The sequence below is a fragment of the Notechis scutatus genome, chromosome 12, assembly GCF_049901735.1.
Source record: "Notechis scutatus isolate UNSWTSFEM ecotype Mainland chromosome 12, rNotScu1.2, whole genome shotgun sequence".
NCBI classification, from domain to species: Eukaryota; Metazoa; Chordata; class Lepidosauria; order Squamata; family Elapidae; genus Notechis; species Notechis scutatus.
Genome location: NC_142020.1, coordinates 3,664,283 through 3,685,602, shown reverse-complemented (window position 1 = coordinate 3,685,602; position 21,320 = coordinate 3,664,283). Strand labels below are relative to the sequence as shown.

Here is a 21,320-nt window from a genome sequence, read left to right as displayed (position 1 = left end):
GTAAAGGTTTGGTTTTTTTTACTAAATTACAGTGGGCCTGAAGAACTAGCACTTAAGGAAGACCCTGTGTTTTACACTGTATGAGGATTTATTAGTTTCATATTTCACACAGTTTTGTTGCAATGGTCAAAGGCTATAATAAACTTGATCTGATTTGAAGGGCGTAGTTAATCATATAAACTGTTCATTAGAGAAACCAAGTGTAAAGCTGAACTCAAAACATACTGGCTGGCTCCCATCATCCTCTACAGATTCTTGAAAATGGGATGAAGGAATTGCTGAGCATTGGGCAAATGTGTGATATGTTCATTGGTTCAAGTATCTTCTTCCAAGAGGTTGATGGCCAGACGCCTCCACAATATTGACTGTGGGGCAGTATTGAGAGTATATTGACTCATGATGGACTAAGATAGAAAGGTGTAGTAAGGCCCTGATCCCTTTCACATTCCATGCTGATGTTAGCCCTGCAAAGTCTACATTCTGGACATAGAAGTTCTCTCAGGACTGCCATCCACCTCTCATTTCTCATTGTTTCTCATCTTTCCTACTATCTTCTCCTATGTGTTTATTATGGCTTATCAATTGTTTCTTTGTAATTTATGACTAATGGTTGTAACTATGATTTATGACCTATGAACTATTTCTTATGTTTATATGTGCATGGTGAGCTTATGCACCAGTCAAATTCCTTGTGTGTCCAATCAGACTTGGTCAATAAAGAATTCTATTCTATTCTATTCTATTCTATTCTATTCTATTCTATTCTATTCTATTCTATTCTATTCTATTCTATTCTATTCTATTCTTATTCATTCCATTCTCCATCCCATCCCATCCTATTCCATTCCATTCCATCCCATCCCATCCCATCCTATCTTATCCTATTCTTATTCATTCCATTCTCCATCCCATCCCATCCCATCCTATCCTATCCTATCCTATTCTTATTCATTCCATTCTCCATTCCATTCCATCCCATTTTATTCTAATCTACTCTAAATACATTCTATTCTATTCTATTCTATTCTATTCTATTCTATTCTATTCTATTCTATTCTATTCTATTCTACTCCGCTCTACTCTACCCTACCCTACCCTACCCTACTCCATTCCATTCCATTCTTATAGAGAGTCAGTTTGATGTAGTAGTTAAGCAGCTAGAAACATAGACCGTGGGCAAGTGTATACGTCTTTCTCTTCCCTTCCCTAAAGCAGCCAACGACCCCTGCTTATCATCTAGGCAAGCAGGAAAGACCCTCAACCCCAAATCAGCCAGAAAAGCCACGTTTTTTTCCCCCCACCAACTTTTGCCTTTGGTGAGCGGCTGGAAGAAAAGATCAGGAAGTCAGAAGCTTTTGCATCTGCTGCCACTGATCAACCTTGGTAAGTGAAAAAAAGAAAAATGCCTCCCGCTTTCCACGCAGTCCAATCTTTTGCGGTCTTATTTGTTTATATCATCACACCATGGCTTCGCTGAAAGGACTTTAAGCGGTGTACAAACAAGGCTAAGGGTTTTGGCAACCCAACAGAACAGAAGAACAAAGTTGGAAAGGGACCTTGGAGGTCATCCAGTCCAGCCCCCCTCTACTCAAGCAGGAGACCCTCTACCATTTCAGACAAGTGGCTGTCCAGTCTCTCCTTGAAAACCTCCAGCGATGGGAAGATCTACAACTTCTGAAGGTGAGCTGCTGTTCCACAGATGGATTGTTCTCCCTGTCAGGCATTATTTCTTTTAATTCCAAGTTGCGTCTCTCCTTGATTAGTTTCCACCCGTTGCTTCTAGTCCTGCCCTTCCGGTGCTTTGGAGAATAGCTTGGCCCCCCCTCTTCTTTGGGGCAGCCCCTCAGATATTGGAAGACCGCTGTTATGTCTCCCCTGGTCCTTCTTTTCTCTAGACCAGACATCCCCAATCCCTGCAACGGCTTTTGGTCGCTCTTTTTTTTCTGCATTCTTTTCCGAGTCTATACATCTTTTTTTGAAATAAGATCCCGCTTACACCCGCGCCGGCATCTTTGCAGCGAGCGATCTCTTCTCCCCAATTCCGTTCGACTTATTTGTCTATAGAGATCCTCAATCAACCAGCTTAAAGTCGCTTTTGAAAAAGGGTCGCTGGGATTTTGCTTTCCTCGGGGAATCCAGTTGCCTTTTTGAACAAAGCACCTTTTGAAACTTTTGACTTCCTTCTTTCAAGTGTTCTTGCGGCGAAGCCGCGGCAGCGGCTCCCGACCGACGGAGCTGCTTCTATTTTATTTTATTTTATTTTTTTAGGCAGAGAAGTGAGGTTTCTCTTCCCGCCCCGTCGGCTTCCCCGACCCCCATCCCCCCCCCCCGTTACGGGGTCTCCCCCTTGTCTGCAACTGCGCCCACCCCGGAATCGGAATCGGAGGCCAGCAGCGCCGCTTCGTTTCTGAGCTCCCCCGAAGAGGGGATAACAGAAGAGTTGGAAGGGACCTTGGAGGTCATCTAGTCCAACCGCCCGCCGAATTTCTGACAGGTGGCAGTCCAGTCTCTTCTTGAAAGTTTCGATCGTGGAGGATCGCTTGGGAGACCGGCCGGGAAATATTCCCACGTCCCGTGGGCGGGGCGGGGGGCGAGGTTGGACTAGATGACCTACACGGTCCCTTCCAACTCTGTTAATCTGTTAAAAAAGAAAAGAAAAAAGAGGTTGGGGTGGCAGCATCCATCCAGCTACACTTGGAGGACTCGGCCGGGGCATCGGGGCCCGCCTGCTCTCCCTCGCCCTGCCCTGCATCCAGGCGCCCCGATACCCCAAGCGGCTGCGAACGACCAGGAGACGCGTGTCGCTGACCCGGCTGGTGTTCCTTTCGCATTGAAACCGACCCGGGGCCGGCCAGAGAACGATCGCTGCCCTTTAGAGGCCCCCGCAGGAGACGCGACGGGGAAGCCGGCAGCCGCCGGGCGCCGGGGACAGAAATACGTACCTGGCGCCGGGAGCGTGGAAGGCAAAATTCCGCGTGGGAATCCGCCTCGTGGACCCCACTGAGATTGTAGCCTCCTGGGGGCAGAGCCCAGCCGGGCCCTTCAGGTCCTTGGCAGCGCCTGCATCTTCAGCCGCCGTGCCCGGCTTCTTAGAGACCCCCCACCCACCCCCAACCCCTTTTCAAGCAAGTGCTGTCATTTTTCACACGGTCTGAAACTCTGTAGCCGCCTGATGGAACGCCGTCCCTGTAGAAAGGCAGCAAACCGAGCCTTCACCCTTCCGCTCGGAGGCCTCTTAGATGCCGGGCTAGAAAAAGAAACCGCCAAGGGTGCGTGGAGGAGGGGTCCCTCCAACCTTGCAGGGCCAACCGGGAGAGACATGGCAGCAATGCCCGGTCATGGGAATGATGAGAAGAAAGCTTGGAGTGTGTGTGTGGGGGGGGGTGGAATAGGTCCCAGGAACCCCAAGTTCAAGTCATCTTCCTCCGGAGGGAGGGAGGAGAGGAGGAAGGAAGGAAAAAGGAGGGGAAGGGAGAGGGAGAGGGAGGGAGGGAGGGAGGGGAGAGGAGGGAGGGAGGAAGGAGGAAAAAGGAAGGAAGGAAGGAAGGCAAGGGGAGGGAGGAGGGAGGGAAAGAGGAAGGAAAGAAAAAAGGAAGGAAGGAAGGAAGGGGAGAAGAGGGGAGGAAGGGAGGTGGAAAAAAGGAAGGAAGGGGAAGGGAAGGGAGAGAGGAGAAAGGAAGGAAAGAAGGAAGGAAGGGAAGGGAAGGGAGAGAGGAGGAAGGAAAGAAGGGAGGAAGGAAAGGAGGAGGAGGGGGAGGGGAGGAAGGAAGGAAAGGAGGGGAGGAAGGAAGGAAGGAAGGAAGGCTTGGATTTGATAAGTTCATACTACCCTCTTAACCAGGACAGTTGAAAACCTGCTAAACTCAATTAATCACCACCATGGATTATTTTGTGTCTGCACATACGGTGTGAACTCAGGCTCTTTGTCGAGGCTTGTATGGCATAAACCCAGAAGACACATCACTTCAACAACCAGTATAAATGTAGTCACACTAAGACTGGACATCTCAGTGGGATGCCCAAAGAATCCAAAGCAATTGTGGCTTGTTTTCATTGTTCAGCTTCAGGGCTCTTTCCTATGTAAGTCACTTCTTATGTGCCAAGGGATATTTATGGCTGTGTCAATAAACCACAACTGGCGCCTTTCCTCCACCTTTGCACTAGGGACAAGCAAATGCTTGTCACACCCATTATCCAAAAAACAAAACAAAAAAAAAACCCCGACCTTGGAAGAATAGGAGGAAAGCTCCAACAACATCTGGACTAATGATCATGATGGATAGCTTTACTGCGGTTCTACCTTTCTTCCCAGAAAATAATTACAATAACTGATTTGCAGATGCATGCCTAATGTTGGATGAGCCTGCATTCAGACAACTTGTCCGTGTGAAAGCAGCCGCACTGGGGTGGCAGAAGGGATGTCAGATGCCATTCCATTCGAGAGCATGGAATGGCTGTGAGGTCACCATTCGGCCTTGCTATGCTCAAGCAGTGAACACACAGGTGTGAGCCAGTCCTCTGTGTACAGGGCTATGTGTGAGGTACATCCTTTTTTGTGTGTGTAACTTTTTTTATTTTTAATACAAACAATCCGTCATCCATTAAACAGTATGTCATCTGGGTACAAATACCTTGTGCAATAACAATTAATTAATAGCAGTAATCATTTACATTAGTATTAATTCTCTACTCTTAGCTTATTGCTGATCTACATAATGTATCTAATTATTATAACTATCCTCATCTTGATTTGTTTACTTCTGTTGACATATTTTCTATATTTCGCTAGTCTTCTTTTGTTTCTAACTTTCATATTTATTCTCTAACCATTGATAGAATGATTCCCATATCATATAATAATAAGTTTGTTCCTTCTCTTTAATAACAAGTGTTAACCTATTCATTTCTGCACATTCTAATATTTTCCCGATCATGCTCTCATCAGTAAGAATCTCTTTACTTTTCCAACTTTGTGCAAATACAATTCTAGCTGCAGTTAGTATGTGAATAATCAAATATACATTTTCTGTACTGTAGAATTCAGGTAAGATCCCCAACAAAGAATATTTCAGGCTTTAAATCAATGTGCTGTTGTATCATCTTTTCCAACCATGTGTGTATTTTTGTCCAATATTTTTTGGCTTCTACACATGCCCACCACATGTGGTAATATGATCCAGGTGCCTAGTGACATTTCCAACCTTTAGCTGATTTATCTTCAAACATCCTTGCCAACCTTGCCCGTGCAAAATGCCATTTGTAAAACATCTTATACAAGTTTTCTTTATAGGCAGTTGACATTGTTGGTTTATAGTTTCTATCCCAAGGTTTCTGTGTGAGGTACGTTCTGGGTAGGACCACTGCCCACATCCCCTGCCTCTGATCCTGTCTTTTTAATGGCAAAGAGTTGAACGTGTGAACGGTTCTTAGGGAAGCCTTCCCACCGCCAGAGAGGAGAAACTTCTGCTTATAGTTGTTGCTTTCTGATCCTGTCCCGTGATTAGTTACCAATTACCTGGATTCTCCTGTCACAGAGGGCTGATTTGCAAATAATTCATTTTTTTTTCCCATTGGTGTTTGAAATGCAGAAGCTGTTTTTCCAAGCCCTTCAGTCCAGCCTCGCTCACCCGTGTCCTTGGCATTCATAAAGCCAGAGTTAGAAGGGTGTGACTTGTTTTGTGCAAAATTGCAATCTCGGTGCCCACTGTACAAGGAATGGACACACCCCGTGCACCAGAAGGAAGGGGGGGGAGAAGGAGGATTGAAGGGGTGTGTGAATGTGTGTTAATGCTGTGGCCCTTCTCTTGGACTCCACGGAGGAGATGCTTGGAATGAGTGTCAAACGTTCTGCTCAATTCCAGAAGTGAGGCTGCATGCAGGGAAACCTGGCGTTTCCAAGGGAAAATGCTACATTTATTCAATAGATTGAGTGGGTGGGGCTTAAAAAAATTCACCCAGACATTTAAAAATTGCAGAAGCCTTTCAGATGCTCAGCAATCTGCATGTACGATGGGGAGGCGAGGAAGCTAACAAGAAGGAGGGTCTCTCCTCCCACTTTTACCCCTGAGAAGAATATGGAAAACCACTAGAGATCTTAAAAGACCCGAAGGCGTTTTGCTCTATTGGTGAGTCAGAATTTTTTTATTTTTTTTTGTAATTTTACTGGCTTTTACTGTTCATTTCCCATTCATCTTTTTTGGCACTAATTATCTGTATTGGTGTGAGTGTGCACATGTGTGTGTATGTGTATTTGTGTGTGTTGCTGGCTTTGCAACCTGCTTCACGGACTTCATGGACTGAGAGGTTGACTCTAAGGCAACTAACTAATTAAGGGCCAAGGAAGAAGCTCTGATGAAGAATGAATATTTAACTTCCATGTAAGTTTGGAGCGAGTTGCTGCTGCTGTGATTTGTCTCCAACAAGCAAAGGGACTTGAATAACTATTATCTGAAGGAGTCTTTAAAAAAAATTCTTCTTGGATTTCAGTGCATTTTATCCCCTTGTTGTTGTCAGCCATTCCAGTCTCCTGGATCATAAACATTATTTTTTTTTATCGTTGATTGGGAAGAAAGGGGACAAGTGGGGAATTATACGCTTGCCTGCTCAGGAAAACATACATATCCCATTAATGTTAATGTCCTAGAAGGAAGGCTGGTGGTGTCTTAAAAAAAAAACAGTCATGAGCTTAAGAAATCTTGAATAGCTTCTGTTTTCAGATGCCTTTTTCAGATAGAAACAGTGAGCGGTGGCTTTACCTCTGAATAATTGGCAGGAGGATCAGTCCCTCAGGCAGCAGGGAAACAATTTTGGGGAATCCTGGAGAGTTATTCCAGGAGGAAGCAGCAATAACCCAAGTTGACTGTAACGAGGCAGTGAGCTCTCTCTTACTCTTTGAATAAGATAAAAAAGGTAACAGTGAGGTAACCTAATCACAGAGGGATTCCTGCAGAAGTGGGAGAACTAATTTAATATTCCTGCTTTCTTCCGAGATGGTTCCTAGTTGAGTGGAGACTCTCATGGAGGCGTCCCATCAAAGAACTGGCTTGGATTAGCTTTTCACACTTTTTCAAGGTCAGGCAAGGTTGGATGAGAATGGTAACCTGTTGCATTTGTGTGTAAAAGAAAATCAGGGATTGGATGGACGGACGGACGGATGGACAGATGGAAGGATGGATATTCATTCATCCATCTGGGCAGGAGAGTTGTAGCATTCCCCTAGGGCAGGGGTCTCCAACCTTGGCAACTTTAAGCCTGAAAGACTTCAACTCCCAGGCTAGGGAATTCTGGGAGTTGAAATCCTCCAGGCTTAAAGTTGCCAAGGTTGGAGACCCCTGCCCTAGAGGACTCACAAGAAGCTTTAGGTTTTGCCACCCAGTTTTAATTGGGGAGAGAGCAATGGATTTCCACTCCAAAATCCATCTCCCCTCGCTGCCACACAGAAGGAGAACAGAAACTTACACTATCTAAATTCTTGAATGCTGGTACCAAACAGAGCCCTATTCGTAGAGATCTCACTGTCAGGGAACTGTTGACCCTCCAAATGTGGCTAGACTACTCCGTCCATCTTTCTTGGACATTCGGGCTGAGAGTTATGGGAATATAGTCCATTAATGCTGAGGTCATGCATTTTCCTTGGATACGATCATAAATAGTCATGGATATCATTTGTTATGGGGAACCTTCAAGACGTCTGCAAGTATTGTCCAAGAAGTCCAAGTTGGTGCAATATAAAACCAGGGGGAAGCTTCCATTGCACCATTTCAGCCACCATCTTGACATGTGAGTCTGTATCCCATAGAGCCTGATGGCTGGAAGATCAAAAGACAGGATAAGATGGGACAGGAAGGGAAGAACATACTTGTATTCCCAGCCTAGGACATAAAATAACACCGTTGGAAGGGACCTTGGAGGTTTTCTAGTCCAACCCCCTGGTTGAGCCGGAGACCCTATACCATTTCAGACAGGTGGCTGTCCAGTCTCTTTTTGAAAGGCTTCAGTGATGGAGCGCCCACACCTTCTGGTGACAAGCTGTTCCCCTGGTTAATTGTTTTCAGTGTTAGGAAGTTTCTCCTTTGTTTTAGGCTGCTTCTCTCCTTGGTTGGTTGGTTTCCATCCATTGTTTCTTGTCTTGCCTTCTGATGCTTTGGAAAATAGGCTGGCCCTCTCTTCTTTGTGGCATCCCCTCAAATATTGGGACGCTAATATGTCTCTCCTAGTCCTTCTTTTCATTAAACTCGATATATCCAATTTCTGCAACCGTTCTTCAAATGTTTGAGCCTCCAGTCATCTTTGTTGCTCTTCTCTGCATTCTTTCCAGAGTCTCAACAGCTGTTCTTCTCTTGAATCACTGTAAAGAAAATAGAAATGTGAACATTATCTGTTAACTGTTGGGGGGAAACTTGACTATAGCAAATTTCCCATCCTCAAAGTAGTGACAGAAAAGATCTCTGACTCAAGTTCAACTTCTGTGGACCATATGAACCCATCTATGTAAATTTCTTGGTATCAGTACAGAAGTATAGCTGTGGAGATTTTCAGTCCTCCATGGTTGCCCCAAAGATGCTTTTTTCAAAAGGCAACTGGACTTCCTTTGTTTTTCCTTGAAGACTTTTCACTTCTCATCAAGAAGCTTCTTCAGTTCTGAACTGAAGAAGCTTCTTGGATGAGAATCAGAGGTGGGATTCAGCAAGTTCTGAGCAGTTCTGGAGAACCAGTAGCAGAAATTTTGAGTAGTTTTGAGGACCAGCAAATCCCACCTCTGACTGGCCCCACCAACCCCATCTCTTCTCTGCCTCCCATTGAGTCCCAGCTGATTGGCTGGGTCTCCTTTGGTTGCCCTGTAGAGGAGAATGGAGCTGGAAAGCAGGTTAGTGGGGTGGGGAGGGAATGGGGATTTTGCAGTATCCTTCCCCTGCCATGGCCACCAAGCCACACCCACAGAAATGGTAGTAAACAATTTTTAATCCCACCACTGGTGGGGACTCCTGGGAGGGGAGGGGTGGGTGGGGCCTGCCAGGAGTGGGATTTAACCCATTGGAACCAGAGGTGGTATTCAGCTGGTTCTGACCAGTTCTGGAGAACCAGTAGCGGGAATTTTGAGTAGTTCGGAGAACCAGCCAATCCCACTTCTGACTGGCCCCGCCAACCCCATCTCTTCTCTGCCTCCCATTGAGTCCCAGCTGATCGGCTGGGTCTTCTCTGGTTGCCCTGCAGAGGAGAACGAAGCTGGAAAGCAGGTCAGTGGCGTGAAGAGAGAATGGAGATTTTGCAGTAACCTTCCCCCAGGAGTAGGGAGGGAATGGGGATTTTACAGTATCCTTCCCCTGCCACGTCCACCAAGCCACACCATGCTCACCAAGCCATGCCCACAGAACCAGTAGTAAAAAAAAATTGAATCCCACCACTGATGAGAAGTGAAATATCTTCAAGGAAAAACAAAGAAACTCCAGTTGGCTTTTGAAAAACCTTTGGGACATTACAGGAGTAGTATATTGTTGCTTTCGTCCATATGTCTACATGGGTGTGCTTGTATTTGACTAACCCAGCCCCTTGAACTTCTTGATGGTTTCCCATCGAAGCAAACTCTATTTTGTAATTTGTATTAAATCTGTCAAGATTGGCTGTCACTTATGGTGAGGACTTGACTTCTTAGAACAGACGTGACTTATCACTGCCTTCTTTCAGTCTGGTGTTGTTGTTGTTTTTTCCAACCAACCTCAAGAAGGTTTTGCTTCAAAGTAGCTGAACCAAACCTGGACATAGGGAGGAAGGGATTTGGGGCTGCCTGCCTTCAAGAATTCTTTGGCCAGTCCCAAGTAGGAGAATCCAATCAAAGTCTGCAGCTTAGCGAGAGTGGCAGAATTGTAGAAATCTTTGAATTACTCATTGCAGGAGAGGCAAACAGAAGCCTTTCTCAACTCTCTTCCTGATATCCTGTAGCTGTAAAATGTAAAGGAACTTTAAAATTGCTTTCTTGAAGGCACAATTCCTTGGGTAGTAATAATTTGACGCCGTTTTCATGTGCAGGCAGAGCTTAGCTGTAGCTCATTTTATATTAAGACCATCTCTCATAAATGTTAGGCAGTGTAGTTTGGCTGGTATTTTTTTAAACCATTAAAGCAAAAAGGTTCATGTTGCATTTATGCGTAAAAATCAGCCAAGGGTTTGATTTTGAGATCCAGTGTATCAGCAACGTTCTTGCAGATGCTAGAGTCTTCCAAAGTAAACCTATTTTCAGAAGTTATATGAGAAGGGATGTTTTGTTGGATCAGGTCAATAAATAACGTTTTTTTTTTCCCATTGTTTTTTTAAAAAAAACCTTTTTTGCACCACTTTACAAAGCCTTAGTAAGACCACACTTCTGCATCTAGTTCTGGTCACCACAATATAAAAAAGATGCAGAAACTCTGGAAAGAGTGCAGAGGAGAACAAGAAAGACCATTAGGGGGCTGGAGGCTGAAATATATGATGAAATGGTTGCAGGAACTGGATACGTTTAGTCTCACAAAGAAAAGGACTAGGGGTGGCATGATAGCAGTCTTCCAATATCTAAGAGGCTGTCAGAAGACCTCCAAGGTCCCTTCCAGCTCTATTATTCTATGTCCTATGTCCAGGCTTTCCCACAGATTTTCAGGAAAGACTTTCCTATATCCCGATATCGCATTCTTTTGCAGCAAGTAACCCAAAACAAATGCGGAAATGCAAGGACGGGATTCTCTGGGTTGGTTGCGGTATTTGTGAAAAAAGATACATTGGAGGAGTGTTTGACTGCAGGATTAAATGTGAGCCAGCAGTTGTGATGTAGCTGCAAAAAAAAGATTAAGACGGATTTGGATGACATCGATAGATGCAGCCCTTTGGAATACTAGAAAGTACTTGTTCTGGTTTATTTTGCATCGATCAGAGCTCATAGCAAACACTTGCCCAGTTTAACATACTTTAAAGGGAATTTAGAGAAAATAGAAGTTCAAACCCAGGTTGTAAGTATCCATGTGGCACAGCGGTTAGATGCAGCATTGCAAGCTAACTCTGCCAACTGCCAGGAGTTCGATTCTGACTGACCCAAGGTGGACTCAGCCTTCCATCCTTTCCAAAGTCAGTAAAATAAAGACCCAGATTGTTGGGGGGCAAGAAGCTGACTCTGTAAACCGTTTAGAGAGGGCTGTAAAAGCAGTATGAAGAGGTATATAAGGCTAAGCGCTCTTGCTAACCCCCAGGTAGGTCCATCACGACTTCAAACAGTCAGTAAGCGACTGGTTGCAAGTCAAGGACTACCTTTATGTTCATTGTTCTGTTGATCCTCTAAAGGTGTTAAAAAGAAAGCTAAGGCTCAGAGGCATCCTTGGGAGGTGAGTGTGGCTTAAAAACCTCAGAATCCGGCCCTGGCCATGCAGTCAAAGCTCCTCCCTTTTTTGACATCTGACAGGCCTGCCCCACATGTAAAAAAAAAAAAGTGGGGGGGCTTTAGTTGAACAGCTGCAGTTCTAGAACAACCTGAACCTCTTGATCTCAAAGGCTGGTGATTGTCACAGCACATTTTTCCTAGAACTGAGCTTTTTGCAGCGGGGAGAAATTGGAAGACTCTTCAAGGCCAGGTTTTCACTTGCGGACCTGGGGCAATTATCCTTCTCTTTTCACCTTTCTGCAAATGTCGAGTTCGAGCGGTTGGCTCAGAACAACGTTCATTTAAACGGGTATGTTAGATTTAGAAGGCATACCACAATGCACGTGTTTCCTTAGCTACTCATCAAAAAGTGGGTTTGAGATTTTCTAAGAAAAAGCCAGTCCCAATTTAAAAAAAAATGTAAATCAGGATTTCCTATAATAATAATCTTTGATTTGGAAATGGAACAGTGTTTTATTGAAATAAGTATACCTATGCAACTGATAAATGATTTGTTAATCTATGCATGGAGATTCTATTTATCCGTCTATCACGTCCATCTATTCTATCCATCTATCCATCTATCATACCTTTCTCTCTCTCTCTCTTTATCTGACTTCTATCATTTATCTATATCATTATCTATTACCTATGTGTCATCTATTTATATCTATATGTCCGTCTATCCTCTGAATCCTTCCTTCTTCCTTCCTTCCTTCCTTCCGTCCTTCCTTCCTTCCTTCCTTCCTTCCTTCCTTCCTTCCTTCCTTCCTTCCTTCCTTCCTTCCTTCCTTCCTTCCTTTCTCTATTTGAAAAATCCCTCTACAGTTTCTAAACCTTTTACTTCTGATTTTCCTACTTCTTTTTCACATGTAGATTGCTAGCTGAAAACTAAAGGAGCTGCTTAATATAATATAGTTCTGGCCAATTAGCTCCAGCTATTATGGCTGAATGCTTTGAACATCTACAGAAAGCCTTCCAAAAGCGTTCCAGGATTGCTCCCCCTTTAATGCCTTTAATGACTAAACCTATTTACTTCACATTCCTGAACCCCGCAGAGGGCTGCATGCGATGGCCAAAATATGGGCCAGCAAATAAGGAAGAGCCACTCCTGATTTGTCATGATGGGACTCCGAGTAGTTGTGGTCCCATCGCACTTGTGAACAGGGTGGGAGTTGTGCAGACGTAGGTTGTGGGTGCTGCTGATCGAAGCAGAGTCGGCCCCAGAGGGAATCCATGCAGGGGTGGGCTCCAAAAATTTCAGCAATGGGTTCTCTGCCCGGTTGCTGGGTGGGCATGGCCTAGTCGGCCTCCTGCACCACAGCGGTGGTGGGGTTTCTCCCTCCCCAGGCTCCGGAGGCTTTCCTTGAACCTCTGGGAGGGTGAAAATGGCCACCACGGACTCCGGAGGCTCTCTGGAAGCTGGAAACGGGCCCATTTCCGGCCTTCCCAAACTTCCGGCAGGCCCATTTTTCTCCCTCCCTCCCCGAGCCTCTGCGCACCCCCTGCCCTTATCTGCATCCAAAACGGGCCCTATGGGGATTCCTGGGAGGGGAGGGGACGGGCGGGATGGGTGGGGCCAGCCAGGAGTGGGATTTGGAGGCTTCTCCGAACTGCACTGAATCTTAGCTAAGGGCTCCCCTGAACCCCTGCGAACCCCTAGCAGCCCAGCCCTGGATCCATGGGTTGGGGGGTCAAGTGTAGCAGCTTTGAACATATGACACATGTACAAAAAATGGGGTGTGAGCTTGGACCCCATTCATCTTTTCTATGCTCATCGCCAAGAATTTTTGGAAAGGAAATTGCTAAGGAATCCTAGGGTTGGGCTAGGTTGTAGGGCGGAGGGGGAAGCTTCCCTGGGAAAGAAATAGGAAGTCATTTCTCTGTTGCTGCCAGAGGTTCAGAGTTCAGAGGTCTGAAGTCAGGGCCAGACTGCTGCGGGCTTGCAGGGGTTCGCAAGAGCCTCTAGCTAAGATTCTGCGCTGTTCACACACACACACGCCGTGGTACAGGAGGCCGACTAGGCCATGCCCACCCAGCAACCGGGCAGAGAACGCATTGCTAAAAAAAAATTGAAGCTCACCCTTGTCTGAAGTCACCATGAAGCCACCTGACCAGATCTCAGCATGAGGGAATGTTTGCTTCTGCAACACTATGTTGTGTTTGGGCTGACTAAACTGCTGTGGTTGTCCTGTCATTGTCCGTAAAATAAGATTTCCACGTAACAATGCACACTTAGAAGAAACGCACGTAGGGCACTGATGATTTATCATATAAATCTGCCATGGTTTATTTTCCCAGTATCAGCAAGGGTCAGATCCTCACAGCTGCTCTGATATGGTGAATATGCTCCACCCCAGAATAAATGATCAAGCCATTTGAATGCAGTTTTTGGATTCATTCATTACACGAGTACTTCTCATAACAAATAACCCTGGCTGTCATTTTCCTCCATCCGCATTATTTTGCTTCCTTCGGAAACAGGGTTTCTGTACCTCAGTTGCTTTAAAAGGTGTGGACTTCAATTCTCAGAATTCCCCACTCAAACGAGAAGCGCTGTTGTAATGGGAAAGTCACAGCCAATAGTAGCATCAAATAAACTTGCCTGATCTCAAGAAGATAAGGAAGGGTGGATCTGGCTAGTAATCCCTGGATAGTTCAAGTGTCAGTTCAGTTCAAGCGTCCATTGCCTTCTGGGAGGTTGAGAGTCATCACTCCAATTTGACTCGTGGTTGACTACAAGGTAGAAAAATGAGGTGAGGCCCCAATCTTGTTCACATTCTATGCTGTTGACCAAATTGGGGTGGTAATTTCTCTTTAAAGGGTGTTTTCTCCAGGGTAGAAAGCTCATTCCCACAAATTGCCACTGAGTATACTTTATGCTTCTTCTGCCATGTTCTCGGTTGATCTTGACTAGAACCATTATGGAAGATCTCAGAGATCTTGGTGAGGACATCAACATAACTTGCTCCACCTCTTCCTGGATCTGTAGATTTAAAGGGGCATTCTGGAAGAATGTAGCAGGGAACCATGACCATGCTATTGTCAAGAAAGCGACATGGATGCATCCATAAAATCACCAGGACTTGAGCTCACCTGTGGGAGACAGAACCTTAGTGGATATAGACTTTCATCTCTAATAGTTTTCATTCATCCTCCCATCTCAAGTTAAGGGCAACTGTGTTGTCAGTTTCAGCAATCATGGTGAGAGGTCTTCTAAATTGTCCTTTCCAACTGTAAATTCTGGGGCGAGGAAATAACATTTTAATCAATGTTTCTTTTTTTTTCTTCCAGAATGAAAACATTGAACAATAGAAACAAAACTGGATCTATTCTTTTCTCTAATTAAAACAGCCCATAATAGCCTTGGCCTTTTGTAAAATTGGGCAACACCATGGATCCTTTGTACATATCTACCACATTTCCAGATATTAATGTCTCCTTTTCAACAAACTCCACAGACAATGCAACACTTATGGATTTTTCCACCTCCTCCTGTATCCGTTCTGTCTTCATACCGATAATTTACCTTCTGGTTTGTGTTATCGGACTGAGTGGGAACACTTTGGTCATCTACGTGGTTTTGCGTTACGCCAAAATGAAGACCGTGACCAACATCTACATTCTGAACTTAGCCATCGCTGATGTCCTCTTCATGTTGGGCTTGCCATTCCTCGCCACCCAAAATGCCATCTCCTACTGGCCCTTTGGAACATTCACCTGTAGGCTAGTGACTGCTTTTGATGGCATTAACCAATTCACCAGCATCTTCTGCCTGACTGTCATGAGCCTGGACCGCTATCTTGCAGTGGTCCATCCGATTAAATCTACCAAGTGGCGCCAGCCAAGGATAGCCAAATTGATCAGTGTGGCTGTCTGGACTTTATCCTTTTTGGTGGTCCTTCCCATGATTATATTTGCTGATGTCCAGGAAGATTTTCATACCTGTAACATGAGCTGGCCTGATCCAATTGAGATATGGTCAGCTGTGTTCATCATCTACACATCAGTGCTGGGTTTCTTCGGTCCCTTGCTGGTGATATGCCTCTGCTATTTGTTGATTGTCATTAAAGTGAAATCCTCTGGGATCCGAGTTGGCTCTACAAGACGCCGGAGGTCAGAGCGGAAAGTGACCAGAATGGTGGTCATCATAGTTGTGGTTTTTGTTTTCTGTTGGCTCCCTTTCTACATTGTCAATATTGTCAATTTGATATTCATCTTGCCAGAGGAGCCCATCTTGGTGGGCATTTTCTCCTTCGTGGTGGTTCTCTCCTATGCCAACAGCTGTGCCAATCCCATCCTTTATGGATTTCTTTCAGAAAATTTCAAGCAGAGCTTTCAGAAGGTCTTGTGCCTCCACAAAGGCAATAGCATTGAAGACGGTGACCCCACCGAACTCCGGCAGGAGAAGAGCACCCATCTGAAGGACATGATGCTGCCTCAGAGGAACGACAACTTCAACGGGCACATGCTGACTAGCAAGGTGTAGAAAGTCTGTGACATCAAGAGAGACGCAACTGGATTGAAATACATTATGGCATTTACTGCAAGGGGACTGGGCCAAGAGAAGGTGGTTACCTCACCTTGCAGGTTAATGTACAGAAGTTTTCTTTCCCAGCCCTTTGTTGCTGTGTTCACCCTAGAATTCTGGGTGTCATGAAAAGTTTCAGCACTGGTGACCAAAAAGAACCTATTGTACTCCTTTCATTCTTGCTCTCTCTTCCATGAAGCTTTTTACACAGGTACACAGGCACAATACAAAAAACTTAGTTAGGCTATATTGTACAAAGGAACAGACAATTGTTATGACTTCCATAGCAGAAGGCCTTCTCTTTGCAATTTATTACATTGCAGATGAAGATTGGAGACTATGAGGATGATGCGTCTCCCCCAATCCAACAAACATGCTACATTACTACACGAAAGCAGGCAACAAAACCTCAGCGAAAGAATAGGCTTGATCCTCAATGGGTGTAATTGCTAGTTGAGAGCTGGTTAAGGCCAAGAGGGTCTTCTTGAAATAAATTGGAGCCCTTCAAAGTTTGCCCAAGTTTTCCCTTTCTCTGGTTTTCTCTGTGAACTGAAGAATTCCCATAACTCAAGTACCACCTTGCAAGGTCTGCTGCCCCACAGATCTCTGGCATACAGGGCCTCCAGCAATGGCTGAGACCTTCCAAGGAGAGTCTATGACATTTCACCAGAGCCAACTCTCACCACGGCCAACTCACCACAGCCAACTCACCAAGGCCAACTCGCCATGGCCAAGTCACCATGGCCAAGTCACCATGGCCAACTCACCATGGCCAATTCACAGCCAACTCATCATGGCCAACTCGTCATGGCCAACTCACCATGGTCAACTCTCCCTGGCCAACTCGCCACGGCCAACTCGCCACGGCCAACTGACCATGGCCAACTCACCAAGGCCAACTCACCATGGCCAATTCACCACAGCCAACTCACCATGGCCAACTCACCACAGCTAACTCACCATGACCAATTCATGGCCAACTCACCATGGCCAACTCACTATGGCCAACTCACCATGACCAACTCACCACAGCCAACTCACCATGGTCAATTCACAGCCAATTCACCATGACCAACTCACCACAGCCAACTCACCATGGCCAATTCACAGCCAACTTGCCATGGCCAACTCATCATGGCCAACTCACCATGGCCAACTCACTATGGCCAAATCACCATGGCCAACTTGCCACAGCCAACTCACCATGGCCAATTCACGGCCAACTTGCCATGGCCAATTCACCACAGCCAACTCACCACAGCCAACTCGCCACAGCCAACTCACCACAGCCAACGCACCACAGCCAACTCACCATGGTCAATTCACAGCCAACTCACCATGACCAACTCACCACAGCCAACTCACCATGGCCAATTCACAGCCAACTTGCCATGGCCAACTCATCATGGCCAACTCACCATGGCCAACTCACTATGGCCAAATCACCATGGCCAACTTGCCACAGCCAACTCACCATGACCAATTCATGGCCAACTTGCCATGGCCAATTCACCACAGCCAACTCACCACAGCCAACGCACCACAGCCAACTTGCCATGGTCAACTTGCCATGGCCACCTCACCATGGCCAACTTGCCATGGTCAACTCATTAACGGCCAACCCACCATGGCCAAATTATTATGGCCAACTCACCATGGCAACTCATTATGGCCAACTCACCATGGCCAATTCACCATGGCCAACTTACCACGGCCAACTTGCCATAGCCAACTCACTGCAGGACAACTCGCCATGGCCATCTTGCTACATGAGAACTCGCTGTGGGACAAGAGTTACTCTAAAACCAAAGAAATGGTGGAACAGAATCATTGAAGAAAGGATGCAAAAGGAGGGACAGAATGAAATGTGAATTGCAAAAATTAAAATAATGTTTATTTATTTTAAATAATTAAATTGAATTGTTAAACTGTCCTGCAGCAGGCTATCCCGTGGCAAGTTGGCTATGGCAAGTTGTCCCAATCCCTCCAAGAAAACCAGAGGTGAGCATGGTTAAGGATGAAAATAGAGAAGTCAGTGTTTTATTAGTTGTCCTTGTGGGTCCTGCTGTCTACTTGCCACGGAAGGCTTGATCTTATTATACATTTTTCTTATAATCTAACAGCAACTTATTTTTAGCCCTAGGCATTTGAGTAAGGGAGCCCACAATTACATTTTGTTCATTCTAAATGTGTCTTAAAATGTTGGCAGGTGTGGCACTTCATTTCAACTTTTCCAAAATGTGTATTGTTGTGATTTAATACAATTGAGGCAGAAGATGGAACAGCCTGCCTATCTACAGGTAGTCCTCGACTTACAACAGTTCATTTAGTGACTGTTACAGCCCTGAAAACTGGGACTTGTGATCTTTTTTCATGCATACAACCATTGCAACACCCCATGGTCACGCAATCTCCTTCTGTGACCTTCTGACAAGCAAAGTCAATGGGGATGCCAGATTCACATAACAACAGTGCTATTTTCTTAACCACTGCAGTGATTCACTTAACAACGTGTGGCAAGAAAGATCAGACATGGGGCAAAACTCACTAAACAACCATCTTACTTAACAACAGAAATGTTAGGTTCAATTGTGGTAATTCAAGGACTACCTGTATATCTTTGGAAGGGCCTAATATTCTTTTACAGGATGTCTATTTCCCATTCATTCATCCACACACATTCCTCCAGCCATGTCCCTTTGAGGAGCAGGGGATGCAAAGTCAAAATGACAGCTGCAACCACTCATTCAAAGCCTGGGTGGACACCAGAAGTGTACATTGCTGATGCCAGATTCAGAATTTTTTTATGTGCCCAGAGTTATTTTTGAAGTCCAAGCCCCATGGGATCTAGAATCTCTTTCTTTCTTTCACTTCTGGTGGACGGAAAGAGCAGATTTTTAACACATTAGCAGAGATGGAAGGTCATCTAATCCAAACCCCCCTCTGCCCAAGCAGGAGACCCTACACCATTTCAGACAGATGGCAGTCCAGTCTCTTCTTGAAAGCCTCCAGGGATGAAGCTCCCACAATTTCTGAAGGCAACTTGGTTCATTGTCCTCACTGTTAAAAAAAATGCTCCTTATTTCCAGGTTGAATCTCTCCTTGTTCAGTTTCCATCCACTATTCCTTGTCTATCCTTCAGGTGGCTTGGAAATAGCTTGATCTTCTCCCCTCTGTGGCAGCCCCTCAAATACTGGAAGACGGCTATCCTGTCTCCCCTGGTCCTTCTCTTCCCTAGACTAGCCATGCCCAGTTCCTGTAAACGTTCATCGTATGTTTTAGCCTCCATTTCCCTAGTCATCCTGGTTGCTCTTCTCAGGTGGGGAATTCTAGGAGTTGAAATCTACACATCGTATTCAAGCTACCAAGACTGAGGAACATTAATCTAGGTAAAGTTTGAATCTAGAGCTAGCTGAAGTCAACTATGTTTGGACTGGTGGCTAAAAGAGAAACCTTTTTACCATTTGAATGCACGCTAATAAAACACATTTCTCTGAAGAGGTTTTACTTTTCATTATGTCCTCTCCTAACTGTTGTTGTTCTTATTTTCTAAATGGTCATGTTCTGGTTTGAAATGCCAAGGCTCCATTTTGGTGTAAGAAATGGTCCAGAGGGAACAATCTAATGCCCATTAAAATACTTAAGCCAGGTAGGTTCAAAGCAGATGGAAAAGCTGCACGCTACTATCAATTTACTTATCCCATTCTCAGCTGCATCTCCCTAGCAACAGCAGCCCAAGAGAAGACACAAAGAGTTCCACATGGCATCTTGCTCTGTCTCTGCCAGTGGTGAGATGAGCAATTCTGAACATGATAGAGACATATCATGAATCATCCTTAGATCTTAGAGAAGAGGCAGCCTCAAGGGTTCACCTCACTCAGTGCCAGCAGGACATTTTCCCCCCCTTCCATATGATCATGTCCAGTTCTCAGAAACTCCCTGCAATTTCCTTGGTAAGGTTTTTCAGAGGTGGTTTGTCATTGCCTCCTTCCTGGGGCAGAGAGAGCACGGCTGGCTGAAGGTTGCCAAACTGCCTTTCTAGGGCAGGACTGTTGTTTCAATGTAGTCATGCCTGGCTCTTGGTGACTTCTTGGTTCCTTGTCATGAAAAGCTTCTTTCCGGCAGCTCTGCTTCATTATTCAATTATTTCTTCAAAGTGCTGATCCTGGCTGGAAGAACTCCAACAGGGGAGTATTTCCTCCCAGCAGCAGGATAAAAAGCTGCAACCCTTCCCCTTTAAGAAAGTACCAGCGAAGGAAAAAATAATTCCAGAGACAGAAGGAGTACTCCGAAGAATGCAATAAGGGTTAACGAGAGGCAGTGTCCGTAAGCAGGGCAATAAAGGTTACACTAGAAACAATGCCAGAATGTTTCCTTCCTGCCTTCCTTACAGGATTAGCCCTGTAAAGTGAAAAAACAAAACAAAAGGAGATTTATTCCAACAACTGGTTCTCCAAACTGCTTAGAAAGTTAACAGGTTCTAGCAAATAGGTGAGAACCAGTAGAATCCCACCCCAGATTTATAGGCAAGTCTCCATGCTACCCTATCAAACACAGCTTCTTTCAGTTGTTGGATGTTCAATTTTGCATCAGTTTTGATGTTATCAAAGCAGTGTGCTCTTTGCCTGCCCCTTCTTCTTGTTCCACTAACCATTCCTAGCATCATTACCTTCTCTGAGACCAGAACTCCCAATTTCCTGGTTTCTATCCTGGTGCCTTAACTACTACACCAAACTAGTTCTTGGACTGTATTAAGTCAGTTGGAAAACTCATTCCAAAACTCCTAAACAAGGACCCCAAAAGCTATAATAAAGTAGCCCTCCAAAAATTTCTACCAGTGTGACACAGGAGGAAGATGTCCAAACGCATGGAGAGGGGACTCTTTTGAGTGAATTGTGGTGGAACTTCATTAACCTGTTTTCCCCATCACACATCCACCTATCTTTGAGAGACTGGGTCATCAAAGGCCAGCCTGAAAAATAGTACAAATCTGAAGACATGATCCCTGCAATAATTGACAATGTTAATTTTAACATGAGGAAATTCTCTCCAAAAAAACAAAACACAAAAACCTTGTGGTCCACATTTTAGACACTGATAATGCACAAACCTCTTTTACCCCTACCTAGCAGCTTGTCTTCACATCACAAGTAATGTTCTTTCATATGTGGACAGGGGTTGTGAGGGAGAAAGTCCTGGGAAGGTTGAACATGCAGCATGTCTTCTCTGTGGAACTCTTTCCCTGTCAAAATAGGACCTCTTTCAACCTTAATGTCATCCAAAAGTCAGCCATGTCTTGGTTTGTGCTCACACATTTCAAGGAGGTGAGAAAATAGAATAGAATAACAGAGTTGGAAGGGACCTTGGAGGTCTTCTAGTCCAACCCCCTGCTTTGCCAGGAAACCC

General features: G+C 45.1%; 1 protein-coding gene across 2 annotated transcripts; it reads left to right on the top strand.

The window, feature by feature from the left end:
• Positions 1–5,603: 5,603 nt before the first annotated feature.
• SSTR5 (somatostatin receptor 5) lies at positions 5,604–19,998 on the top strand. Of its 2 annotated transcripts, XR_015750847.1 has the most exons (3): positions 5,604–6,125; positions 14,678–17,473; positions 17,657–19,998. XR_015750847.1 is itself a non-coding variant. In XM_026685818.2 (2 exons), the coding sequence occupies exon 2, from the start codon at positions 14,778–14,780 to the stop codon at positions 15,870–15,872; it is 1,095 nt and encodes a 364-aa protein (XP_026541603.1). In that variant the 5' UTR covers positions 5,805–6,125; positions 14,678–14,777; the 3' UTR covers positions 15,873–17,644. The 2 variants fall into 2 exon arrangements, 1 of the variants encoding a protein (XP_026541603.1); XM_026685818.2 differs by lacking the exon at positions 17,657–19,998 and having other exon boundaries at positions 5,805–6,125; positions 14,678–17,644.
• Positions 19,999–21,320: the final 1,322 nt, after the last annotated feature.